General features: G+C 40.6%; 1 protein-coding gene and 1 long non-coding RNA gene across 3 annotated transcripts in view; one reads left to right on the plus strand and one right to left on the minus strand.

The window, feature by feature from the left end:
* The window catches only part of lancl2 (LanC lantibiotic synthetase component C-like 2 (bacterial)), a 170497-nt gene that overhangs the window by 90704 nt on the left and 57512 nt on the right, over positions 1-22281 (minus strand). The window contains exons 5-6 of one of the 2 annotated variants that reach the window (XM_034173032.1): positions 19845-19984; positions 17734-17741 (exon numbers count right to left, since the gene is read on the minus strand). In XM_034173032.1, the coding sequence (XP_034028923.1) occupies positions 17734-17741; positions 19845-19984 (148 nt within the window). Of the gene's footprint in view, positions 1-17733; positions 17742-19836; positions 19985-22281 lie in introns of both variants that reach the window. The other variant, XM_034173042.1, reaches the window with a different exon arrangement.
* Positions 13743-14124, plus strand: LOC117512817. The gene is made up of 3 exons (XR_004561388.1): positions 13743-13860; positions 13939-13940; positions 14039-14124. It is a non-coding gene; the product is annotated as an uncharacterized LOC117512817 (long non-coding RNA).

Raw genomic sequence — 22281 nt, forward strand, 5'->3', positions numbered from 1 at the left:
CCCAATCCCCCGGTGTCCAAACATATACCCCTGCATCTTGAACGTGGTGTATGTACAGAAAAGGGGCTACAGATTCAAAATAAGATGGGGACCTAATTATGTTGACCCATTACAAGGAATGTATGTGGATATTTGGCTCGGATCTTTCCAGATTTGGACCAGTAGTCCCTACATGTTCAAAAGACTTAAAAAAAAAAGAGGCACAATCAACTTTTTATTTGATTGAGAACCAAACTGTGCCAATATGTACGACAGTACAGTACCTTGACATCGAAAAAGGTGGAAGTGTTCCGCCTATTAGAAGTGGATGGCGAACCAGAGTACTAGTGGGGCTTTGGCAACCCCCAAAGGCTATACTGATACGACTTGGTATAAAGTCGGGAAGAGTATTATTTCGGAGATCGACTCCTCTGTACTCTGTGATGGCGCAGTATGTCTACAATGGAGCGGCATATTGGAACGCCTATGAGGATATCTTGCACCTACGTAGAGAATTGAATCCTGCATCATCACAGTGTTTCTTCACACCCCAGGGACCACCGCCTGAAATGAAGGAGGTGACAGTTGTCACTTGGCAATGGGCGTGGCGATTAGACTCCCGTGGCCATCTCCCTTGTTAAACATTCTTCTTCAGCAACGAGCATCAAGTGTCCCTGATGAGAGCACGAGACAAACAACAGCACCTAAGATCATCTATCTCCGAGATGGGAGAACCACAGGAAGACAACGTAATCACCACGCAACCTCGAAGGATCAACGACAGACCAAGAGAAAGAGAATCTGGCATAGAAATGCCACTACTGCAACAACCTCAAGGGCAGGAGCCGCTGCCACAAGTACCAAGTGAATTCTACTACGAAAATGTTGGAATAAGGCAGCAGCAACAGCAGCAACAAAGCTGGCCGTGGAAGAAAAAGTGCCTCCAATGTTGGAGTTGGATGGCCCGACTTACAGCATTATTAGTCGGCATTGCTGTACTTCTATCTTTCCTGTACCATTATGGTAGTACGCCCTGGACCTTAACCCATATCAGGGTCCAGTACGCAACAACTAAAACTTTTCAACAGACATGTTGGGGAGTTGAATCAAGAAACACCTACATGATATGGGACCAGAATTCTACAGAGACATGGGCAAAGATGAAGAACCTAACTCAGCAGATGCAAAAGAATAAGTGGCTGCAATACTTGAACGACAGTGGGGAATTTCCAACCGTCACTACCAATCACAACCTGACCACCGGAGCAGAAATCCTTCAAAACCTACAAGTGAGGGAGAAAGAGATAATCGTGGCGACCATCTTACGGCTAAAACAGAAAGAGCGAAGAGAAGTAGGCTGATTTGGATAAGACCTGAACCTGGCGAGCCAGCCTGGTATTGCTCATGGGGATGCAGAGTACTACTGGGCTATCGAGCAGGATATTGGGAGAAAGAAGCTGTTTTTCCAGCGTTACCAAGACATGATGTTTGCAGAATGATAATGCCTACCTGGAAACATTGGGGAAATTACAACCTCACCTGTGACAACACCCGCAGCAGAGTGCCGAGAGTGGATACTACATCTACAATAATCCCTCCGTTGAACAACACTACCGACATGGGAACAGGAATACCAACCGTCATCTCACCAGAAGGATTGGTGGGATCCACAAAGATATCACCAACACAGAGAGGAACTAAATTACTCCCCGCATCGCCAACACAAGATACCCAGCGAGTATTAGAACCAAAAGTTAAAATTATTGATAATGAAGTTAGAAAGAGATGGAAGGAGCTTAATGATTATTGTGTAAAAGAAAAAGTAGCAAAATTAGATAGATGTTATTGGAATCGACCTATTGGATGTAAATCTCAAAACTACATGGTGCTTACACCAGTTATTGATTTGATAGACAGGATTATTTGGAGACAAGTACAAGAAGCAAAACATGATGAATGGCTTAACGACACCTTTCCGTGGGTCTGGAGCGTTTCACTGAGACATTTTGAGGGGAATTTTCCAAAATCTATGGAAGCTTACATGAGACCGAATACCATAGTAGTTTGGCTGAAGGTTCTGGTAAATCCCCCCGATGTCCCATAGACCAGATTAAAACAGGGAATTGGCTAAGATGGGTATATAATTGTACAAAGTTGTTACAAGTTCCAACCATTAAGGGGACCCTTCAAGCATGGCAGGAAGGAGTTAAGCGTAGTGAGGACGTTACCTGGTGGGGAATGGAGAAATTTGAAATTGAAGATTGGGTATTCCCCTGTTTAGATCAAAGTAATAATTATTGGGTTAAATATCAATACATTGCCACGGTCAACTCCAGAGATAGAGCTACTTGGTCTAGTCTACTTTGGAGACCAAATCCTTATGTTACGCTACGGCCATGGAAAATGATTTGTAATAAGCTTAATACTACATGCACAATAAGCCTTGCCCGCCAAAATTGTAGAAATGTTCCTGGCTGGGAGGAATATTGTGATGCTTACTATGACGGCGAGTACGACACCTATGGCCATCAAACAGTTTGGGAGAAGAACGGTGCTGGCGAATGGATAAGAGCTTTTCCACCCAACGTTGGCTGTGCCAAGGCTGTCCTGGGACATGGAATGTCGAAAAGGAGGCAGGTCCTAGGTCACATAGTGCCATTTGTTGGAGATGCTGTGATAATGCTTGAAGAAGGATATGCCTTCAAGAAAAGTCTGTGTGAAGGACAAGAAATTGTCGGTTACGAATGGGTGGGGCCCAATCGGATTTACAATAATGGTACATGTGAATCACCTGCAGAACATTGGATAAGCTGTGGAAAAGGAAGAAGTCGGCATGAATGTTCTTGGTGGGAAAGAACGCAAATAATCGCTGGAGGAGCCATCACCACTTTTGCTGCAGAGACCGGAGAAGTCATCAAAGAAGGTCTCGAAGTAGTGACTGGTTGGATTGGACATTTGTTTGGATATCTTTGGCCCTATATGTTAATCATAATAGGATTAATTATTGCTGCAGTAATTGGATATGTTTTGATAAAAGGAAGTTTCGCAGCCACCCTGCGCATGTGTGGGAGGAGCACACAACGCAGTGAAATGGAGCCCCTCCTCCGTTAGGGGAGGAGCGATGGAGCCTACAAAGCTCGACGCTGAGACACGCCCTGTTCATTCTGCCTTGGGGGAGCGAAGGAGGAAGAAGCATCTACATAACAGCACACCAACTTAAGGAAATAAGTAAAAAGAATAAGAGAGCACAATGTCCAACAATACTGGCGGCATAAATGACACCATCTTCAAAGTGAGTAGAGTGGAGTTTATTGCACTACTATTAATATGGCTGCTATACTGCTGTGTCGGCCGTTGGGACTTACGACAACCACTGCGAATAGTAACGCTACTACATGGATGTGTCAGATTGGCGATCATCAATCTGCAATACGGTCAAAGTGACTTAGGGTTGTCTTTATTCATCACTCATGTCCTCGGTCGCTTTAATCTCCAGTTTGACTGTTGGGGAATATGGCAGTACACATCGATTACGATTTGGATGGTGATAGATATGACAGCAATCTTTTATGCCCCGGCAGTGATAGCTGACATTGTGTGCGAAGCTGTGATGGCCCTGACCCTATTGGCGTACATAGCTACGTTAACTGGAGCCGTAAAACGCAAGAAACCCTGGCTCTACAAACTTGGACTGATCATAATCTGGGCCTTAGGATGGGGAATATTATCATCCTTATACTGACTGTCCATGGTTAGTCAACTACTCCTGCTGTTATGGTTTACGACCTATGATGCTTGCTTCCCGCGTACAGCTTCTTCAGCTACAGCGGGAATGGTAACGTCATCACCGTCCCACTCTCCTACAGTGATCATGAGGCAGCTCTGGCGTGCATCTGAATAATCCCAACGAACTCTTTTGCTTGCTTGCAATATAATAGTTAAAAGACTAATGTTTCCTCTTACACTGTAGGGGGATATAAGATGTATTCATTGTCAAGCCACCCTGGAATAAGCGATCTACTTCTGGGAGGTAACACCGACTCTGTGGTGCCCGACATGTTATAGCAACAACTTCGCTGTTCAAGTGGCACGAGGAATAATGGGACGGAAGGATACATCTTTTGTGCCCCAGGTACCAACAGCAACATACCTGAAAATTGAGGCTGAGGCAACCGTGATTTGGCATTCTCTTTTGGTTGATCAAATACGAGCTGACACTATAGTGTCTTCAGAAGGATATACGTATTGCCCCGTGTTTTCCAAAATGTGGATGTACCCTACGGGAATAAGATTCTCCACAGCTCATCTTGCCGATGGCCGGATCGTGGCCATTGGTCCTTCATTACCACCAGCTCCACGTTCATCTCCACAGCACACTGTGGAGGTTGGAGTGCAGACCGAGGATATGAACTGGTGTTTGGAGGCCCTCACGCAGGTGTTCCTGGAGGAACACCTTCAACACCCCGAGCCTGAGGATATTCACGCTGAAGCTTCACCTCAACCGAAGGATACATCACCACGACCATCTACACCAGATGCACCGTGTTATACACCTGTGACCCCTGCTTCACCATGTGCACCATCGTTCCCTGACGGATTATCATCTCAGGAATATGAGGCGACACCATCTCCATCGGAATTACCATCACAAGCATCGCAACTGGAGGAGCAGCCTTCTGACGGCGACAGCAATCTACAGATGGGCGGAGAGGAGTACGTGGTGCTGGATGAGTGTCGTTCAACTCCAGCTCCTCCTGTTCTTTCGCTGATAGTGGATGAGAAAGAAGTGCTCACCCTTCACCCTGTCGACGACGACGGGGATGTTTTTATGGAAGTATAAAGAGAATGGCAGAGCTTCAAATCATGGAGAGGGTGTCAAGAAAGATGACTTTAAGCTTGCTTTCAGCTTGTTTTCATCTTGGAATATAATACGTGCCATTGGATTAATACACACTTTGTTGGAATAAACTGGACAGTGTTTGGTACTTTCCCGGAGTAAGTGAGGTCATACCGGACTTTTCCATTGCAGATGGGGAGGCCCATGGAATGAACTCAGTGGTGAAGACGATGGAATATGTCTGAGAATTATTTTAACATAACCAGTATGAGCAAATGAAGTATTAATGTGTTGAAAGTAATATCTAAGAATGATTCCAACATAACAAGCATGATTAAATGAACTATTAATGTAATAAAAAAGTAAGAAGTTGATTAGAAAAAGTATGTTACAAATAAGTGAATGATTATAAGAGTTGTTTTTCATAAAGGGTGCAGTCAGAAGAAAGAGGAACTGAAATAAGTTGTTTTTAGTGCAGAGTCAGAGAAAGAGGAAGTTAGTGATGTCGCAAGCGAGGCCAGAAGAGCTGATGATAAAAACAACTGAAAATGATTAAGATGTGATAAGATATGAAATGAATAATAAGGAATGAAAATGTTGTATATGATCATATGAATTGTTTTTATGTGAAAGAAAGTTGTAATGAAATGATTGAATATGATTGATGTGATTCTAAAAGACATGATTTAAAAAAAAGAATGAATTCTCGGAAAAAGCTGATGTGTTAAGCAGAAAACAGGAAGACTTGCACAATGGGTTACTGGCAGCCAGAAGATGAGTTCTCCAGATGGCTTCCAGTAAAAGGAAGGAGTATGGGGGGAGGTTTTGAGTCACCATCATCCCCATGGTAACCAAGATCAACTCAACAACAACAAGAGTTTCATATAAAAACTGTACAACAACAGGAAACGGGGTTATTCTTCCAGGGAGAGGTGCTGTTGCCACTTCTCCCCTGCTACGAGGAGATCACAAGACTTGACCATCTTGTGGGCTGCAATTGGCATCGAGGAGCGAGAGGATTGGAGACATAAGAGATTATTTGAGAGAGTTTTCAACTCCCACTCAGGCCGTCCAGTCACGGAGTAGCAGAGCATTGGAGAATAATCACTGGCCTTAAGTCTGAGTGGGGAAGTTTCAACGTTTTCTCTCTCAAGGATCATCACATCATACCAGAATGGATTAGATCAACTTTTGGTTGATTGAAGAAGGAATAAACTCTTATGTGGATTTATTTCCTGAAGGAATTCTTATGTGGATTTATTCCCTGAAGGATTACAACATCACACAAGGATCGTGGTTAGCTAACAACTAATAGCTGATGAAGAGGAAATCAAGTTCATCGAACTGGGGATTTTAACATCAAAAAACCTCCTTCCCTCACTCCTAGAAAAATTGTTAAGAAGTTAATCCAGTCCAGTCAGAGTAAGATCAGACAGCATTATTGAATCAAAAACAAAAATCTCTGCCAATTATTATTCTGATTATATTTGAATTACTGTTGTGAAATTATCATCATATAACCGATTTTGATTATGTTGTCAGCACTTGCAAAACCTGCAATAAATTTCCAAGCATGCAGTTAAAGTGTTAAGGCTCGGACATTGGATTTATTGATTCTTCTTAAGGTGTAAAAGTTAAAGTTTTTTGGGTGTATAACATCAAAGGTCGACCCCAGAGACGGAGAGCTGCTTTTATATAACGGGATCTGACAGCTCTTACACAATTCCTCGGATACTTATTCGACTGAAAAGCCACCGAAAGCCGTTTGAATCTTCCGAATGTTTTCCACCTGGCTGTCTCTCACAGTTTCTGGAAAAAATTGATTCAGCGCTGCTCCAATCGTTCAGACATTTTCCTCAAAATGAAAATCCAACGAGGGGGGAGGACCAGTGCTCACTCATAGCCTGCTCACAGGCGAATGACGCAACCGACAGGCGTGAAAAAACTCACACATGCACACGAAGGTTCAAGGTTGGCTCATGCAAGCACACGATTCAAATCCATAAGGTTTTTGAAAAAAATAAAAAGGTCTGATACTTTTTGGACAGACCTCGTATACACATACATATATATACACAAACATAAATATACACCTACACATACCTACTTACATACAAAATACTATATATTTACAAGCCGAAGCAAAAAACAAAAACACCCTAACCCTCATTACCCTTCCTCCTCCCTATACCTAAAAAAAAACATATTTTTGTACCGCTGTTTGAACTGGTTCATGCTTGGACATTGCTTGAGCCCCACTCCCAATCTGTTCCACATCCTCCCCCCACAGACAGAAATACAGAAACCTTTCAATGTTGTTCGTGCCCACTGATGCTTTAAATTAAATTTCCCCCTCAGACTGCAATCCCCTGATCTGTTAAAAAACATATTTTTAATATTTGCTGGAAGTAAATTGTTTATTGCTTTATACACAATTTGTACTGTTTGAAAATGAACCAAGTTTGTGAATTTTAAGAATTTGGATTGTAAAAATAGTGGATTTGTATGATCTCTATAGCCAGTATTATGAATAATTCTTATAGCTCTTTTCTGTATTACTGATAGTGATTGTGTTGTACCTTTATAAGTATTACCCCATACCTCTGCACAGTACTGTAAATATGGTAAAACCAGTGAGCAGTAAAGAATGCGGAGTGAGTTGTGGTCCAGAATATGTTTCGCTTTGTTTAGAACTGAAATGCTTCTTGACAGTTTACTTTGTATGTTTTATATGAGTCTTCCAGTTTATCTTATCATCTATTATCACCCCAGAAACTTATTTTCATGTACCCTTTCAATATCTACCCCCTCGACTTGTAACTGAACCTGTATGTCTGTATTACAATAGCCAAATAACATGTATTTTGTTTTACTTAAGTTTAATGACAATTTGTTTCTGTCAAACCATATTTTCAATTTTCCCATTTCTATACTGATCCTCCTCAGTAACTCCTGCAAATGCCCCCCTGAAAAAAAAATGCTTGTGTCATCTGCAAATAATACTAATTTTAATATTCTGGAAACATTGACAATATCATTTATATAAATTAGAAACAGTTTTGGACCCAATACCGATCCCTGTGGGACGCCACAAGCATTGTCCAAGCATGATGATGTATCCCCCAACTTCACAAACTGTTTTCTGTTACTTAAGTAGCTTCTCACCCAGTGCAACACCAACCCCCTAATCCCATACTGTTCAAGTTTATTGATTAATATGTCATGATTGATTGTATCAAAAGCCTTTTTAAGGTCTATAAATATTCCAACTGAATGTAATTTGTGGTCTATGGCTTTTGTAATCTCATCAACTGATTCTATTAATGCAAGTGATGTTGAACTATGTGCTCTGAATCCATACTGACTATCAGTAAGTAATTTATGTTTATTTATGAATTTGTCTAATCTATTATTGAATAACTTTTCTAATAATTTGGAAAATTGTAGAAGCAAAGAAACAGGTCTTTAATTTGTGAAGTGGTGTCTATCCCCAGTCTTATACAGCGGCACAACCTTAGCTATTTTCATTTGATTGGGAAATTTACCGGTTTGAAATGATAAGTTACAGATGTATGTTAATGGTTCTACAATCCATTCAATGACCTGTTTTACCACCACCATATCAATTTCATTTAAATCGGTAGATGTTTTATATTTACAATTATTCACAATGTCTATAATTTCTTTTCCATCCACTGCTGTGAGGAACATTGAACAAGGATTTCTTTCTATGAGATTATTATCCCAATCCTCAGGTTGGGAATTGGGAATTTTTTCTGCCAAGCTTGGTCCAATATTTACAAAAAAATTATTAAAACCGTTGACTACCTCATCCTTGTTTTCCTTCTTGACATTATTATCAATGAAATACTGAGGGTAACTCTGTTTTTTATTACCATTTTTGATAATGCTATTTAATATATCCCATATTCCTTTAATATTTTTTTGTTATTATATGTTACTATAATATTCCTTCCTACATACCCGTATAATATTAGTTAATCTATTTTTGTATTTCTTATATCTATTTTCTGCCTCTTTAGTCTTTAGTTTTATGAATTCTCTATACAGTGTATTTTTCTTATTACATGCATTTCGTAACCCTTTCGTCATCCATGGTCGAGCATGGATTTTTTGTTTTCTGTAGTCTTGTTTAATTGGACAATTTTTATCATATAATGATGTAAATATTTGTAAAAAAAAGTTTCATATGCACTATATCAACATCACTTTCACTGTATACCTTTTCCCAGTTTTGCTCCTGTAAATCCTTCTTTAGTGTGTTCATGTTTTCCTCTGTCCGCACTCGCCTGTATTTTATTTTCTCCTCTGGCTGATTCCGCCGATGGTTTCTATTATAAACGATGAAAACTGGAAGATGATCACTAATGTCATTGATTAATAATCCACTCACAGTGTTATTCTCAATATCATTGCTGAATATATTATCAATTAAGGTAGCACTATGGGATGTAATTCTGCTTGGCCTGGTGATTTTTGGATATAAACTCATACTGTACATTATACTGATAAATTCATCTGTTATTTTATGCTTATTTGGATTGAGCAGATCAATATTTAAGTCACCACAAATGAACACAGTTTTTTGATTAGTTTTTGAGAACATTTTTCCCATACAGTCAGTGAATGTTTCAATACTAGATCCTGGTGCTCTATACGAGGGCTGTCAATAAAGTATAGGTCCTTTTTATTTTTTTCAAAAACTATATGGATTTCATTCATATGTTTTTACGTCAGACATGCTTGAACCCTCGTGCGCATGCGTGAGTTTTTCCACGCCTGTCGGTGACGTCATCCGCCTGTGAACACTCCTTGTGGGAGGAGTCGTCCAGCGCCTCGTCGGAATTCCTTTGTCTGAGAAGTTGCTGAGAGACTGGCGCTTTGTTTGATCAAAATTTTTTCTAAACCTGTGAGACACATCGAAGTGGAGATGGTTCAAAAAATTAAGCTGGTTTTCAGTGAAAATTTTAACGGCTGATGAGAGATTTTGAGGTGATACTGTCGCTTTAAGGACTTCCCACGGAGCGAGACGTCGTGCAGCACTCTCAGGTGCCGTCGTCAGCCTGTTTCAAGCTGAAAACCTTCACATTTCAGGCTCTGTTGATCCAGGACGTCGTGAGAGAACAGAGAAGTTTCAGAAGAAGTCGGTTTCAGCATTTTATCCAGATATTCCACTGTTAAAGGAGATTTTTTTAATGAAAGACGTGCGGACGGGTCCGCGCGTCGGGACGCAGCCGGCGCGGTGCAGCGGCACACGAAAAACACCTCCGTGTTGATAATCATTTGTAAAATCCAGGCGGCTTTTGATGGCTTTCAGTGGAGTGAGTATATGAAAAATTGTTTAACAGCTGGACATGTTCCAACTTGTCCTTAAGGCTTTTTTCCTGTGGCGCAGCGTCGCGGCGGCTGCGAGCCGACGCTGCAATCCGTCCGCACGTCTTTCTTTAAAAAAATCTCCTTTAACAGTGGAATATCCGGATAAAATGCTGAAACCGACTTCTTCTGAAACTTCTCTGTTCTCTCACGACGTCCTGGATCAACAGAGCCTGAAATGTGGAGGTTTTCAGCTTGAAACAGGCTGACGACGGCACCTGAGAGTGCTGCGCGATGTCTCACACCATGGGAAGTCCTTAAAGCGACAGTATCACCTCAAAATCTCTCATCAGCCGTTAAAATTTTCACTGAAAACCAGCTTAATTTTTCGAACCGTGTCCACTTCGATGTGCCTCACAGGTTTAGAAAAAATTTTGATCAAACAAAGCACCAGTCTCTCAGCAACTTCTCAGACAAAGGAATTCCGACGAGGGGCTGGATGACTCCTCCCACAAGGAGTGCTCACAGGCGAATGACGTCACCGACAGGCGTGGAAAAACTCACGCATGCGCATGAGGGTTCAAGCATGCCTGACGTAAAAACATATGAATGAAATCCATATAGTTTTTGAAAAAAATAAAAAGGACCTATACTTTATTGACAGACCTCGTATATACAGCTAATACATTTTTGCATTTTTCTTCACATATTTCAATAGTTATACATTCTAATAAGTTATCAATCACAGTTGTCATATTGTCTACTATTTTATAATCCATGTTCTTATCCACATACACAGCCACTCCTCCTTCACTCTTATTCTTTCTGTTTACACAATTAAATTCATATCCATCCAGTTCAAAATCCATTCCTTTATCTTCATTGATCCATGTTTCTGATATAGCAATTATGTTAAATATTTTTTTAAATTGACTTAAATATTCTTTAATGTAGTTAAAGTTTGCATATAGACTTCTGCTGTTGAAATGGATTATTGATAATTTGTTATCCGTTTTAATGATCCGATTAAACTGTTCATCTGTATAATAGCAACAACTGTCATTGATATTTGAGAAGAAATTATTGTCCGGGTCTATATCATGCTCCAAGTCCAGTACATTGTGGTCTGTGTATTTAAATGTTCTCAGTTCTACTTTTCCATGATCAGCAATCCTTTGAGTTATATCCTTCTTGTCTCCAGATGTAGATGATGTAGTAGATGAATAGGTTCCTCTGGTCTGTGTCATGGTGTTGTGATGTGTTTGTGTCCTCATACCTTATTGGTCGTATTTGTCCAGATCCTCGATGTTCCTGATTACCATAACCTTCGCTTGTTCTGGTGTTCCATTCAATTTGATAAATGTTTTGCAGTTGGATGTCCATGTCTGTTGAATTTTTTCCTACTTTTTTAAGAAACGAGCTTTCCTGGCGATGTCTGCGTTTCTTTTGGTCAGATGTTCATTGATGAATACGTTTGTTCCTTTAAGTTTCCGTCCCTGTTTTAACAATGCCATTTTATGTTTTCTGTTGACAAACCTCATTATAACAGCTCGCTTGTCTCCATCCTCTCTCCTGGGCAGGGGGTGGCACGCTACAATGTTATTACAGTCCATTTGAATACCTTTAGATTGCAGGAAGTCAGCCACCTGTTGTTCCACTGAGCTGGCCTCCTGCTCACTGGCCTCCCCTCCGCTGTCTTCTGACACCGCCCATGCGTAGGATCGAGGTTTAATATGAATTCCTGTAATAATAACGTCGTTCATCCTTGTGTACTGTTCCAACTCCGCAACACGGTTCTCCAGGTACACAAGACGCCGGTCTTTCTCGGCATTCTGGATCCGGAGAGCCTTCACTTCTTCCACCAGCTCCATAATGGATTTCTGCTGCATTTTAACAACAGAGATTTCCTTAGACAAAAAGTCCAGGGACTTCTTGATATCGTCTCCCTCCTCCGCTGTCAGTGCCTTCTTCGGACCCATGGTCAGATAACTCCGCGCTGGCGCCTCGGGCCTCGGTAAAGCCGCGCCGGTGGAACTGCGCTGACGCCTCGGGCTTCAGGTGGAGCCGCGCCGGTGGATGTGCGCTGACGCCTCGGGCTTCAGGTGGAGCCGCGCCGGTGGATGTGCATTAAATAAGAACCCTTTCTTCTAAAGTGAAATATTACATTTACTGAAAAACAGATAACCGGAACATTTCAGGTTTATATGTCAAAATCCCAACTTTCAACCGAAAGGCGGTGATGGTTCGGAAACACAAAAACTCTAAACAATAAGCTGTGTTGCGATTAAAGCTAACCTTTGGCTTTCCTAACAGATTAGCTTCAACATATCATTAGCATTCGAAGTTAGTCACCTTTTTTCATCCGGTACCCTCTCAAACACACAAAAAAAAAAGTATATCGCCACATCAAAAAGCTGCTCACAATAGCGTGAAAATTAATAATTCTGGAAATTATTTTCTCTTTAAAATTTGTGGCCGAGCCTATTATCCAACCAGTCAGTGATAGTCAGTGGGAGGCAGAGCCTTCACCTTTCAGGCTCCTCTCCTCTGGAACCAGCTCCCAATTCGGATCAGGGAGACAGACACCCTCTCTACTTATAAGATTAGGCTTAAAACTTTCCTTTTTGCTAACCTATAGTTAGGGCTGGATCAGGTGACCCTGAACCATCCCTTAGTTAAGCTGCTATAGACTTAGACTGCTGAGGGGTTCCCATGATGCACTGAGTGTTTCTTTCTCTTTTTGCTCTGTATGCACCACTCTGCATTTAATCAGTGATTGATCTCTGCTCTCTTCCACAGCATGTCTTTTTCCTGGTTCTCTCCCTCAGCCCCAACCAGTCCCAGCAGAAGACTGCCCCTCCCTGAGCCTGGTTCTGCTGGAGGTTTCTTCCTGTTAAAAGGGAGTTTTATTTTTCCCACTGTCACCAAGTGCTTGCTCACAGGGGGTCGTTTTGACCGTTGGGGTTTTTCCGTAATTATTGTATGGCTTTGCCTTACAATATAAAGCGCCTTGGGGCAACTGTTTGTTGTGATTTGGCGCTATATAAATAAAATTGATTTGATTTGATATTGTATTACACGCGATGGTGTAGTAAACCAATCATGACTGCTGTCATATCGCTCTTAGATCCAAATCTATAAAACATTCTTCTGTAACATTTTATGTTCTCCATAATCATGAAATCTATTTAAAGCCCAAGTGCATAGTCTTGTTCAGGAAATTGGCAGACTGTCATGGACTTGTTGGATTACAATGTTTTTTGTCCAATCATTTTATATAAAATGAATGACAAAAATGTCAGCATTAAATTTGTAGAGTGTCAGAACATTTTGTCTAAAATGGTAATCTTTTCTGTCACAAAGGTTAAAAAACCTTTGGCCATTGTTTGAGATAATGAGGAAAAAAAGGGCAGAAAACATGCGTGACGTCAAATTTTTAAATAAACTTATTCCAATTTTCACCATACAAGTGTTAATTATCAAGTAGCAGTACATGTACTTATTATCTGTATTCTGCCCTTTATAAGTTCAGCTAGGGGAAGTGTTTTTGTACCCTGCCCTAGAGCACCCTGTGGCAGTTGGTTAGTGTTAGTGTTTTGTTGATTGTGGAAGAGAAGAAAATACATGATGGCGGTACGCAACTCCGGGCTGTTCATGTGTTGAGCCAATGTTGAACTTTATAACATTGTTGCCTTGAACAAGATTTGCCGGTAAGTATTTTGAAAAGATAGAATAATATTCTTTTTGTTCTGTGTAAAATATATACAAATTTGTATATTTATGTTGAGTTGTAAGCAGGCTATTGAGCTAGCCTACAATTAGCATGTAACAAGCTAGTTTGCTATGTAAGATAGCTAATACGTTTTGTATATTTTGTATTTCCTTTAGTTTTACAACAGCCTGAAGAGGGCAATGGTCAGAGGCCATTCTCCAAATAAACCAGCACAAAAGGATATAAAGTCTGATTATTTGAAGTGTCGTTAACTCACTGTCAAGCTGGTGAAACCTTGATACTTCAGAGTGAGGACAGCATAATCTGTACAATATTTATTGTCACAGTAAAATATAACACTGCACAATTGATAATCCTTTGCAATTGATTATATGGCACATGATACAGTGGAAACCTGTTACAAAGAAATCTATTACAATCACGAGTTCCTCATAAAATAAAGTAAATTATATATCCAAGTGTTGATTTCTTAATTCATTATTATTTATTCATTGTTTTTGTAACCCTGATATTATAATAATTTGGATATCAAGTAATTTACTTGTCCCATGGATGTTTCATAATTAGGTTCCACTGTAATGCAATAGATTAAGCAGTATATAATATTATAGAATCACACCATTTGGCAAATCAAAAAATATTTTTTGCAAATCTTTTTCTAATTCTTTAATAATTTGTTTATGCACAATGTGTAATTGATTGTTTTATGCACCATCCACATCCACCGAATTACTGAAGGTGCTGAATGAATTAGGAAAATATATGATTCAAAAATGTGTTTGACGTGCCAAATGGTTTGAAGCTACGGTACCTCATTGTATACTGATGAAAAGGTGAGAATTAGAAACTAGAAAACAATATAACTTGTCTGTGTTGACTATTAGATTCATTCTGTGTTTTTGTTTACATGATGTACAATGCACATAAAACAGTTTATACAATTTTAATCCTTTGCATTTTTATGATTTTTCAGAAGAAACTGCCTAGTCTAGATCTAGTGTGCAGAAAATTTGGCATTTTGTGTTTATGTGCATTGTAAGATCTTGTTCAATCTGGGGTCTCATCCATTCCCTGGGGTCCTTGGGGAAGGGTCCTGGGATCTTGTCCTATCCTTGGGGTCCTGACACTTGTATCAAAGAGAAGTCAAGCGATCATTTCAAATAGGCAAAATGTATCTGAGTCTTGTCAAATATAATACTGCAAAATTTGTGGACTTCATATTTCATACAAAGGAGGTTTATGACAATAATTGACCCCACCCCAAAAAGACTCTGGCTTTTTCTTTTTAAGTACTACTCCTGAGAGTTTTTTTTTAGTACATTGTAATCTATAATTATTTTCCAACATGGTCTGCTTCACTTTACCCCTCCAAAAATGTAATATGAGATATAGTTAGATTACCTGCTAATAATTTTTCAACAAACACGTGGTCTAAATTTGCCCCCTTTCCTCTCCCCACCCCTGCAGATGCAGGAAAAGACCTTGTAGTACTTCACTATAGTTTGAATAATGTTCCCAATCAATTTTAATCATCAATCTGATGATTTGTGGAAGACATTAATCAGAATACACTTGATGTTGTTGTTGTCCATTGGGCTGCTTCCGTATTGTTAGGGGTCACCACAGCGGATACAGCCAGATCCGCATTGGTAGTTAGCACAAGTTTTACGCCAGATGCCCTTCCTGACGCAACTGCAGTTTTACCTGGAGAAACACACATAGCCGCTGGTGTTCTAAAGAGGTCTCCCATCCAAGTCCTAACCAAATCCTGCACTGCTTACCTTCTGAGATCTGACGGGATCAGGCTTAGACAGAGCAGACCGGGTGCAGAATACACTTGATGTACCATAGGAAAACCCAGGGTGGGGACATTGAAATTCCTGATCAGGGACACATTTGCTACAAACTACCAGGGAGGTGTTCCAGGCACGTCCATCTGGGAGGAGAGCCCGGGGAAGATCCAGGACGAGGCGGAGAAATTATATCCCCACACTGGTTTGGGAATGCCTCGGGATCCCCCAGTCAGAGGTGGTCAATGTGGCCCAGGAAAGGGAAGTCTGGGGTCCCCTGCTAGATGTTGCTTCTGCAACCCGATCCCAGAACTCCCTGCACTCTGCGAACCCCGCCCATTAGTGTGGGCAGTGTTTAGCTAAACATGCAGAGTTGGTTTTGCTGACAAGCAACAATTTGAAGGAGCTAATTGACGGTGCTAATTCTTCGACCACACGCGCACGCACACGCGCACGCACACGCGCACGCACACAAACGCGCACACACACACACACACACACAAAACAAATCTACTGCGCTGTAAGCCGTCTGGAGGTATGAAGAGCTGTTAGGAGGAAGTTAGAATGAAAAGCTGGACTCATTTCTGACGTGATTTTTTTTTTTTTTTGCTGCACTGAGGAAGTACACAGTCTTTTTTTTTTCTTTTTTGAGTACACAAAGTCGGTGCATGGCATCATCAGAATTATTTTTGGACTCCTATTTAAAGTTTGTGTTGGATTGTTGATGTCAGAGCAGGAGTGATGCACCAAAGTTGGACAAATTTCTGACGTGTTTTGCTGGAGTGAGGACGTACACAAAGACTTTTTTGTTTGTTTTTGGGAAGTACACAAAGTCAGTGCAGTCATGCACCAAAATGTAAGTCCCTTTTCTGTTGTTCAGAAATTAATATAATATCAAATGACAAGGATCTATTTTAGCTGTTGTATAAAACAAATAATGAATGTTTTTACAATCTTTCAATGGAATGAATATTTAATTCATTCCATTCATTTAATTTGAAGGCTCGCTGAATGGTATGTTCCAGCTTTCACAACATGAAATATTCATACCATTGAACTCAAACATTCATTATTTGTACAATACACTGTATTAATTACAATATTCATATTTCGATTAAACAAAATTGCTTTACGTGCATTTATTTCTAATCATATTTTAAAAGGTGTACATAAAATATAGGGGTGCCACTAATTTTGACCATGTGTGTGAACCATGTAAAGCCACCGACTATTATATCTAACATTTCAAACAAAAAAGTCACTGTGATTTTGTCCTGTGTGTGCGTGCACCAGCCTCTCTATCTGTAGGTCTCTTGTGACTGTGCACCAGCATAGGAATTTTGTGGCCGCCGTCGGCTCTGTCTGGCAGTGTTGCCCTGAAAAAGTTTTGTACAGTTGTGTTCCAGCTACTTTTGTCTTACTGTCTGTGTTTATTGCAAATGTCACACATCACATAATTCAACATAAAGGTTGCTGCACAGAGGATATTCAAAACTCATTTCAAAGCTTTGCACAACGATACCCAATTATCAATTGATAACGTTAGATATCAAAGTAATGTTAGGTAATCCACTGTGTTATCAGTCATTTGTGCTGCAAAACAGACACCTGTTGATGCAGCATTTCCATGGTTCACCTACAGTGAAGAAAATAAGTATTTGAACACACTGCGGTTTTGCAAGTTCTCCCACTTAGAAATCATGGAGGGGTCTGAAATTTTCATTTAAGGTGCATGTCCACTGTGAGAGACATAATCTAAAAAAACAAATCCGTAAATCACAATGTATGATTTTTTTTAATAATTTATTTGTATGTTACTGCTGCAAATAAGTATTTGAACACCTACCAACCAGCAAGAATTCTGGATCTCACAGACCTGTTAATTTTTCTTTAAGAAGCCCTCTTATTCTGCACTCTTTACCTGTATTAACTGCACCTGTTTGAACTTGTTACCTGTATAAAAGACACCTGTTCACACACTCAATCAATCACACTCCAACCTGTCCACCATAGCCAAGATCAAAGAGCTGTCTAAGGACACCAGGGACAAAACTGTAGACCTGCACAAGGCTGGGATGGACTACAGGACAACAGGCAAGCAGCTTGGTAGAAGACAAAAACTGTTATGATTATTTATTAGAAAGTGGAAGAAACACAAGCTGACTGTCAATCTTCCTTGGTCTGGGATTCCATGCAAGATCTCACTTTGTGGGATAAGGATGATTCTGAGAAAGCTCAGAACTACACAGGAGGACCTGGTCAATGACCTGAAGAGAGCTGGGACCACAGTCACAAAGATTACATTAGTAACACGTGATGCTGTCATGGTTTAAAATCCTGCAGGGCAGCAAGGTCCCCCTGCTCAAGCCAGCACATGTCCAGGCCCGTTTGAAGTTCACCAGTGACCATCTGGATGATCCAGAGGAGGCATGGGAGAAGGTCATGTGGTCAGATGAGACCAGAATAGAGCTTTTTGGAATCAACTCCACTTACCATGTTTAGAGGATGAGAACAACCCCAAGAAAACCATCCCAACCGTGAAGCATGGGGGTGGAAACATCATACCCTGGGGTGCTCTTCTACAAAGGGGACAGGACGACTGCACCGTATTGAAGTGAGGATGGATGGGGTCATGTATTGTGAGATATTGGCAAACAACCTCCTTCCCTCAGTAAGGGTCATGGCTGGGTCTTCCAGCATGACAATGACCCAAAACACACAGTCAGGGCAACTAAGGAGGGGCTCCGTAAGAAGCATTTCAAGGTCCTGGAGTGGCCTTGCCAGTCTCCAGACCTGAACTCAATAGAAAATCTTTGGAGGGAGTTGAAACTCCAAACCTGAAAGATTTGGAGAAGATCTGTATGGAGGAGTGGACCAAAATCCCTGCTGCAGTGTGTGCAAACCTGGTGGTAGAGAAGTTTGAATCTTCGACTGGACTGGGTTGCTTGACGCCAGGAAGTTTCGCTTCAAATCGCAGAAGCTTCCTCAGCTAAAATTCTTGCTCTGGTAGTCTGACTTCTGTCTTGATCCTTGTAGAGAAGAATAAACACAAGCCACAAAAGCTGGAGTTTTAAACCTAACCAGACCCCTCCTACCGAGGGGCAGACTGCTATAGGCTAGTGACTAAACAACAGCTCTAATTAGCACCTATTGTGCTCTAGTTAGCACCCTCCTAATGACAGGGCAGCTGTCCCTCCTAATGATGGGACGGACGCCTCTCCAGCTGGCTCCCTTGACGACTCTCCTGATGACGTGAATGACTCATTACCATGAACAAAAGACAGAAACTGCTTTGACCTGAGTACCCCATTGTAAACAGGGGACAAAGCGTGTCTGAGACCCCCTCCCCGGTTAAGGCTGGGTTTCAGCTGTTTCACATAGAATGCCTCCTTGACCCCTCTCTCAAACCATTTCTTCTCTCTGGCTAAGATTTTAATTTCCTTGTCCTATTAGGTTTAAAACTCCAGCTTTTGTGGCTTCTGTTTACTCTTCTTCTCTACAAGAGTCAAGACAGAAGTCAGACTACCAGAGCAAGAATTTTAGCTGAGGAAGCTTCTGCGATTTGAAGCAAAGCGTCCTTGCATCAAGCAACCCAGTCCAGTCGAAGATTCAAGATTCTCTACTATGGGAACCACTTGGACAACTGAGAGCCTACACAGAAACAAACCTGGTGAAAAACTACAGGAAACGTTTGACCTCTGTAATTGCAAACAAAAGCTACTGTACCAAATATTAACATTGATTTTCGCAGGTGTTCAAATACTTATTTGCAGCAGTAACATGCAAATAAATTAAAAAAATCATACATTGGGCTTTCTGGATTTTTTTTAAATTATGTCTCTCACAGTGGACATGCACCTAAGATGAAAATTTCAGACCCCTCCATGATTTCTAAATGGGATGACTTGCAAAATTGCGGGGTGTTCAAATACTTATTTTCCTCACTGTATATTAGCCTAACAAAGCAGTAATAACACACTGAAGGGCATCCTGAATAACTTATAGTGGTCATATGCCCATGACTGTTAAACACATTGATTAAAGTTGTCAACTGACAAGTGTGAGAGTATGTGTGAGACATGCTTTGTATTATCAGTTATAATACAAATGCTACTAAAATAATGTGCACACAAGACAACAAAATGACACTCTTGGGGTTTCACCTGTGTGATGATGCTTTCATCCACAGTGTCAGCTCCCATCTCTTTATTAATGTAGAGCAGAGCATAAAGATAGCCAGCGCGTCCGAACAGCAGCTCATCTGGCATCTCAGAGTCTGGGCTCAGGACTGACCGCTGGAGCTGCAGAAGCCTGAGACATGATGACAAACAAAAACAAACAAAAAATAATAATAAAACTGTATTTAATACATAAACTTTTTTCACATATCTAACATGCATCATGACTGGGTCAGGGCTCATGAAAATGTAAAGATCACGTGTATTTACACGTAAAACTTTCATGTTTAAAATCTTGCAGTGAACATGACAAATAGCCTGTAAAATCACGGATTCGAGATAAAAAATACCCTTTAAAAACTGCTGAGTGGGCCAAGGCCCTCTGCAATTTTTGTCCTCAATGCCAATTCCACTGCGAAACCATGTGGCCTGTAAACCACATGAGGAGTTCTTGTTACATTATAGTGTTTCACAAGAACCTCTTTATGTGTTATCGTCAACGCAATAGTGTATCTGATTAGACACAAAGCCAGCATGCATGCATATGGTGAACCAAAGCCAATCAAAAGTGTGACTTCACTTTACAAAAGAAAAAAATGATAAAGCAAAGTGTATTTTGGAAGTTAACTAACTACAAATCAGGTTGCACATCAAACCAGACCAGATCTGGTGGCCTGTCATCAACCTGAAACGCAGTATGAAATTTGACAGCCAGCTGCAACACACTGTGTTCTTGTTGTGCTTAAAGTAAAAGCTGACCAAAGGAAAAAAAAACGGTCACAGAATGTATTTGATATGGCAAATAAATAAATAAATAAATCCAGCTAGATTGCCTGGTTGAGAGCAATATTTATTTATGACAAATGTTTAATGCATGATGCAAATGTTAAATGTTTAATGTCTGTGGTTCATACATTTTTAGTGAATCTATACAGTAAATTCTACAACCCCACATCCCAAAATGTTCAGACGGGGAGTATGGTGTCAGACAGGTGCCAAAACGGGTCTTGCGTAAAACATACCTTCAGGCGTACTGTATTATTTCACACACGTAGATATTAACTGACAGCGAGGTTTGAGCGAGATTTGATTGACAGCCCTCCTCTGACATGGAAGTCAGTCGGAGACGACCTCGTTTCTGCTTAAAACTGCATCCCAGTCATCTATCTCAGCAACAGATCTCTGAAGTTTCTGTACAACAATCATTTCCACATAAATTCAGCATTATTTCATAATAAATTACAGAAAGGCCTAAAAAAAACAAAAAAAAAAAACACTTGAGATTAATGAAACCCGATGCACCTAAGTCTGACTCTCTACACCCAAAGCGATCAAACTGAATAATGTGATTATTAACCATCAGATGGCAAAGTAAAACCTCTTAAATCATGTGCAAACCATTACGCCACCACCTCCCTGAAGAAGACAACAGAGTCTCCTTCATTTCAGCAGACTTCCAACTCAGAGGAGGGCTGTCAACCAAACATCACTATTCAGAAATGACCAATTACAGCAGCGCTAGGACCAACCCCTGGTTCCCTCCCCCATAGTTACAAAACACCCTCCCCAAAGTTTCAAGCGTGCAGAAATCAAGTTGGAGAGAGGGTGGGGGGCCCGCTGGTCACATATTCCTCCTCACTCACAGCTCCTCACTTGCGGAGCAGTTTCCACTGAGTACATGCACACTAAGTCAATTTACGAGTGCACAAAGATAATTTGCACGCGTGCAGTTAATATCTATGTGTGTGAAATAATACAACCCCAATACCAATGAAGTTGGGATGTTGTGTAAAAGGTAAATAAAAACAGAATACAATGATTTGCAAATCCTCTTCAACCTGTATTCAATTGAATACACCACAAAGACAAGATATGTAATGGTCAAACTGATAAACTTTATTGTTTTTGTGCAAATATTTGCTCATTTTGAAATGGATGCCTGCAACACATTTCAAAAAAGCTGGAACAGGGGCAACAAAAGACTGGGAAAGTTGATGAATACTAAAAAAAAACACCTGGAAACAGGTGAGTGTCATGATTGGGTATAAAAGGAGCATCCACAAAAGGCTCAGCCGTTCAAAAGCAAAGATGGGGGGAGGATCACCACTTTGTGAACAACTGCGTGAAAAAAACAGTCCAACAGTTTAAGAACAATGTTTCTCAACGTTCAATTGCAAGGAATTTAGGGATTCCATCATCTACAGTCCATAATATAATCAGAAGATTCAGAGAATCCAGACCTGGCGCATTATGAAGTGCAAAATACCACAACGGAGACCCCGGACTGTTGAACAACTGAAGTCATACATCAAGCAAGAATGGGAACGAATTCCACCTACAAAGCTTCAACAATTAGCGTCCTCAGATCCCAAACACTTATTGAGTGTTGTTAGACGGAAAGGTGATGTAACACCGTGGTAAATATACCGC

The sequence above is a fragment of the Thalassophryne amazonica genome, chromosome 1 (genome assembly GCF_902500255.1).
Source record: "Thalassophryne amazonica chromosome 1, fThaAma1.1, whole genome shotgun sequence".
Lineage (NCBI taxonomy): Eukaryota > Metazoa > Chordata > Actinopteri > Batrachoidiformes > Batrachoididae > Thalassophryne > Thalassophryne amazonica.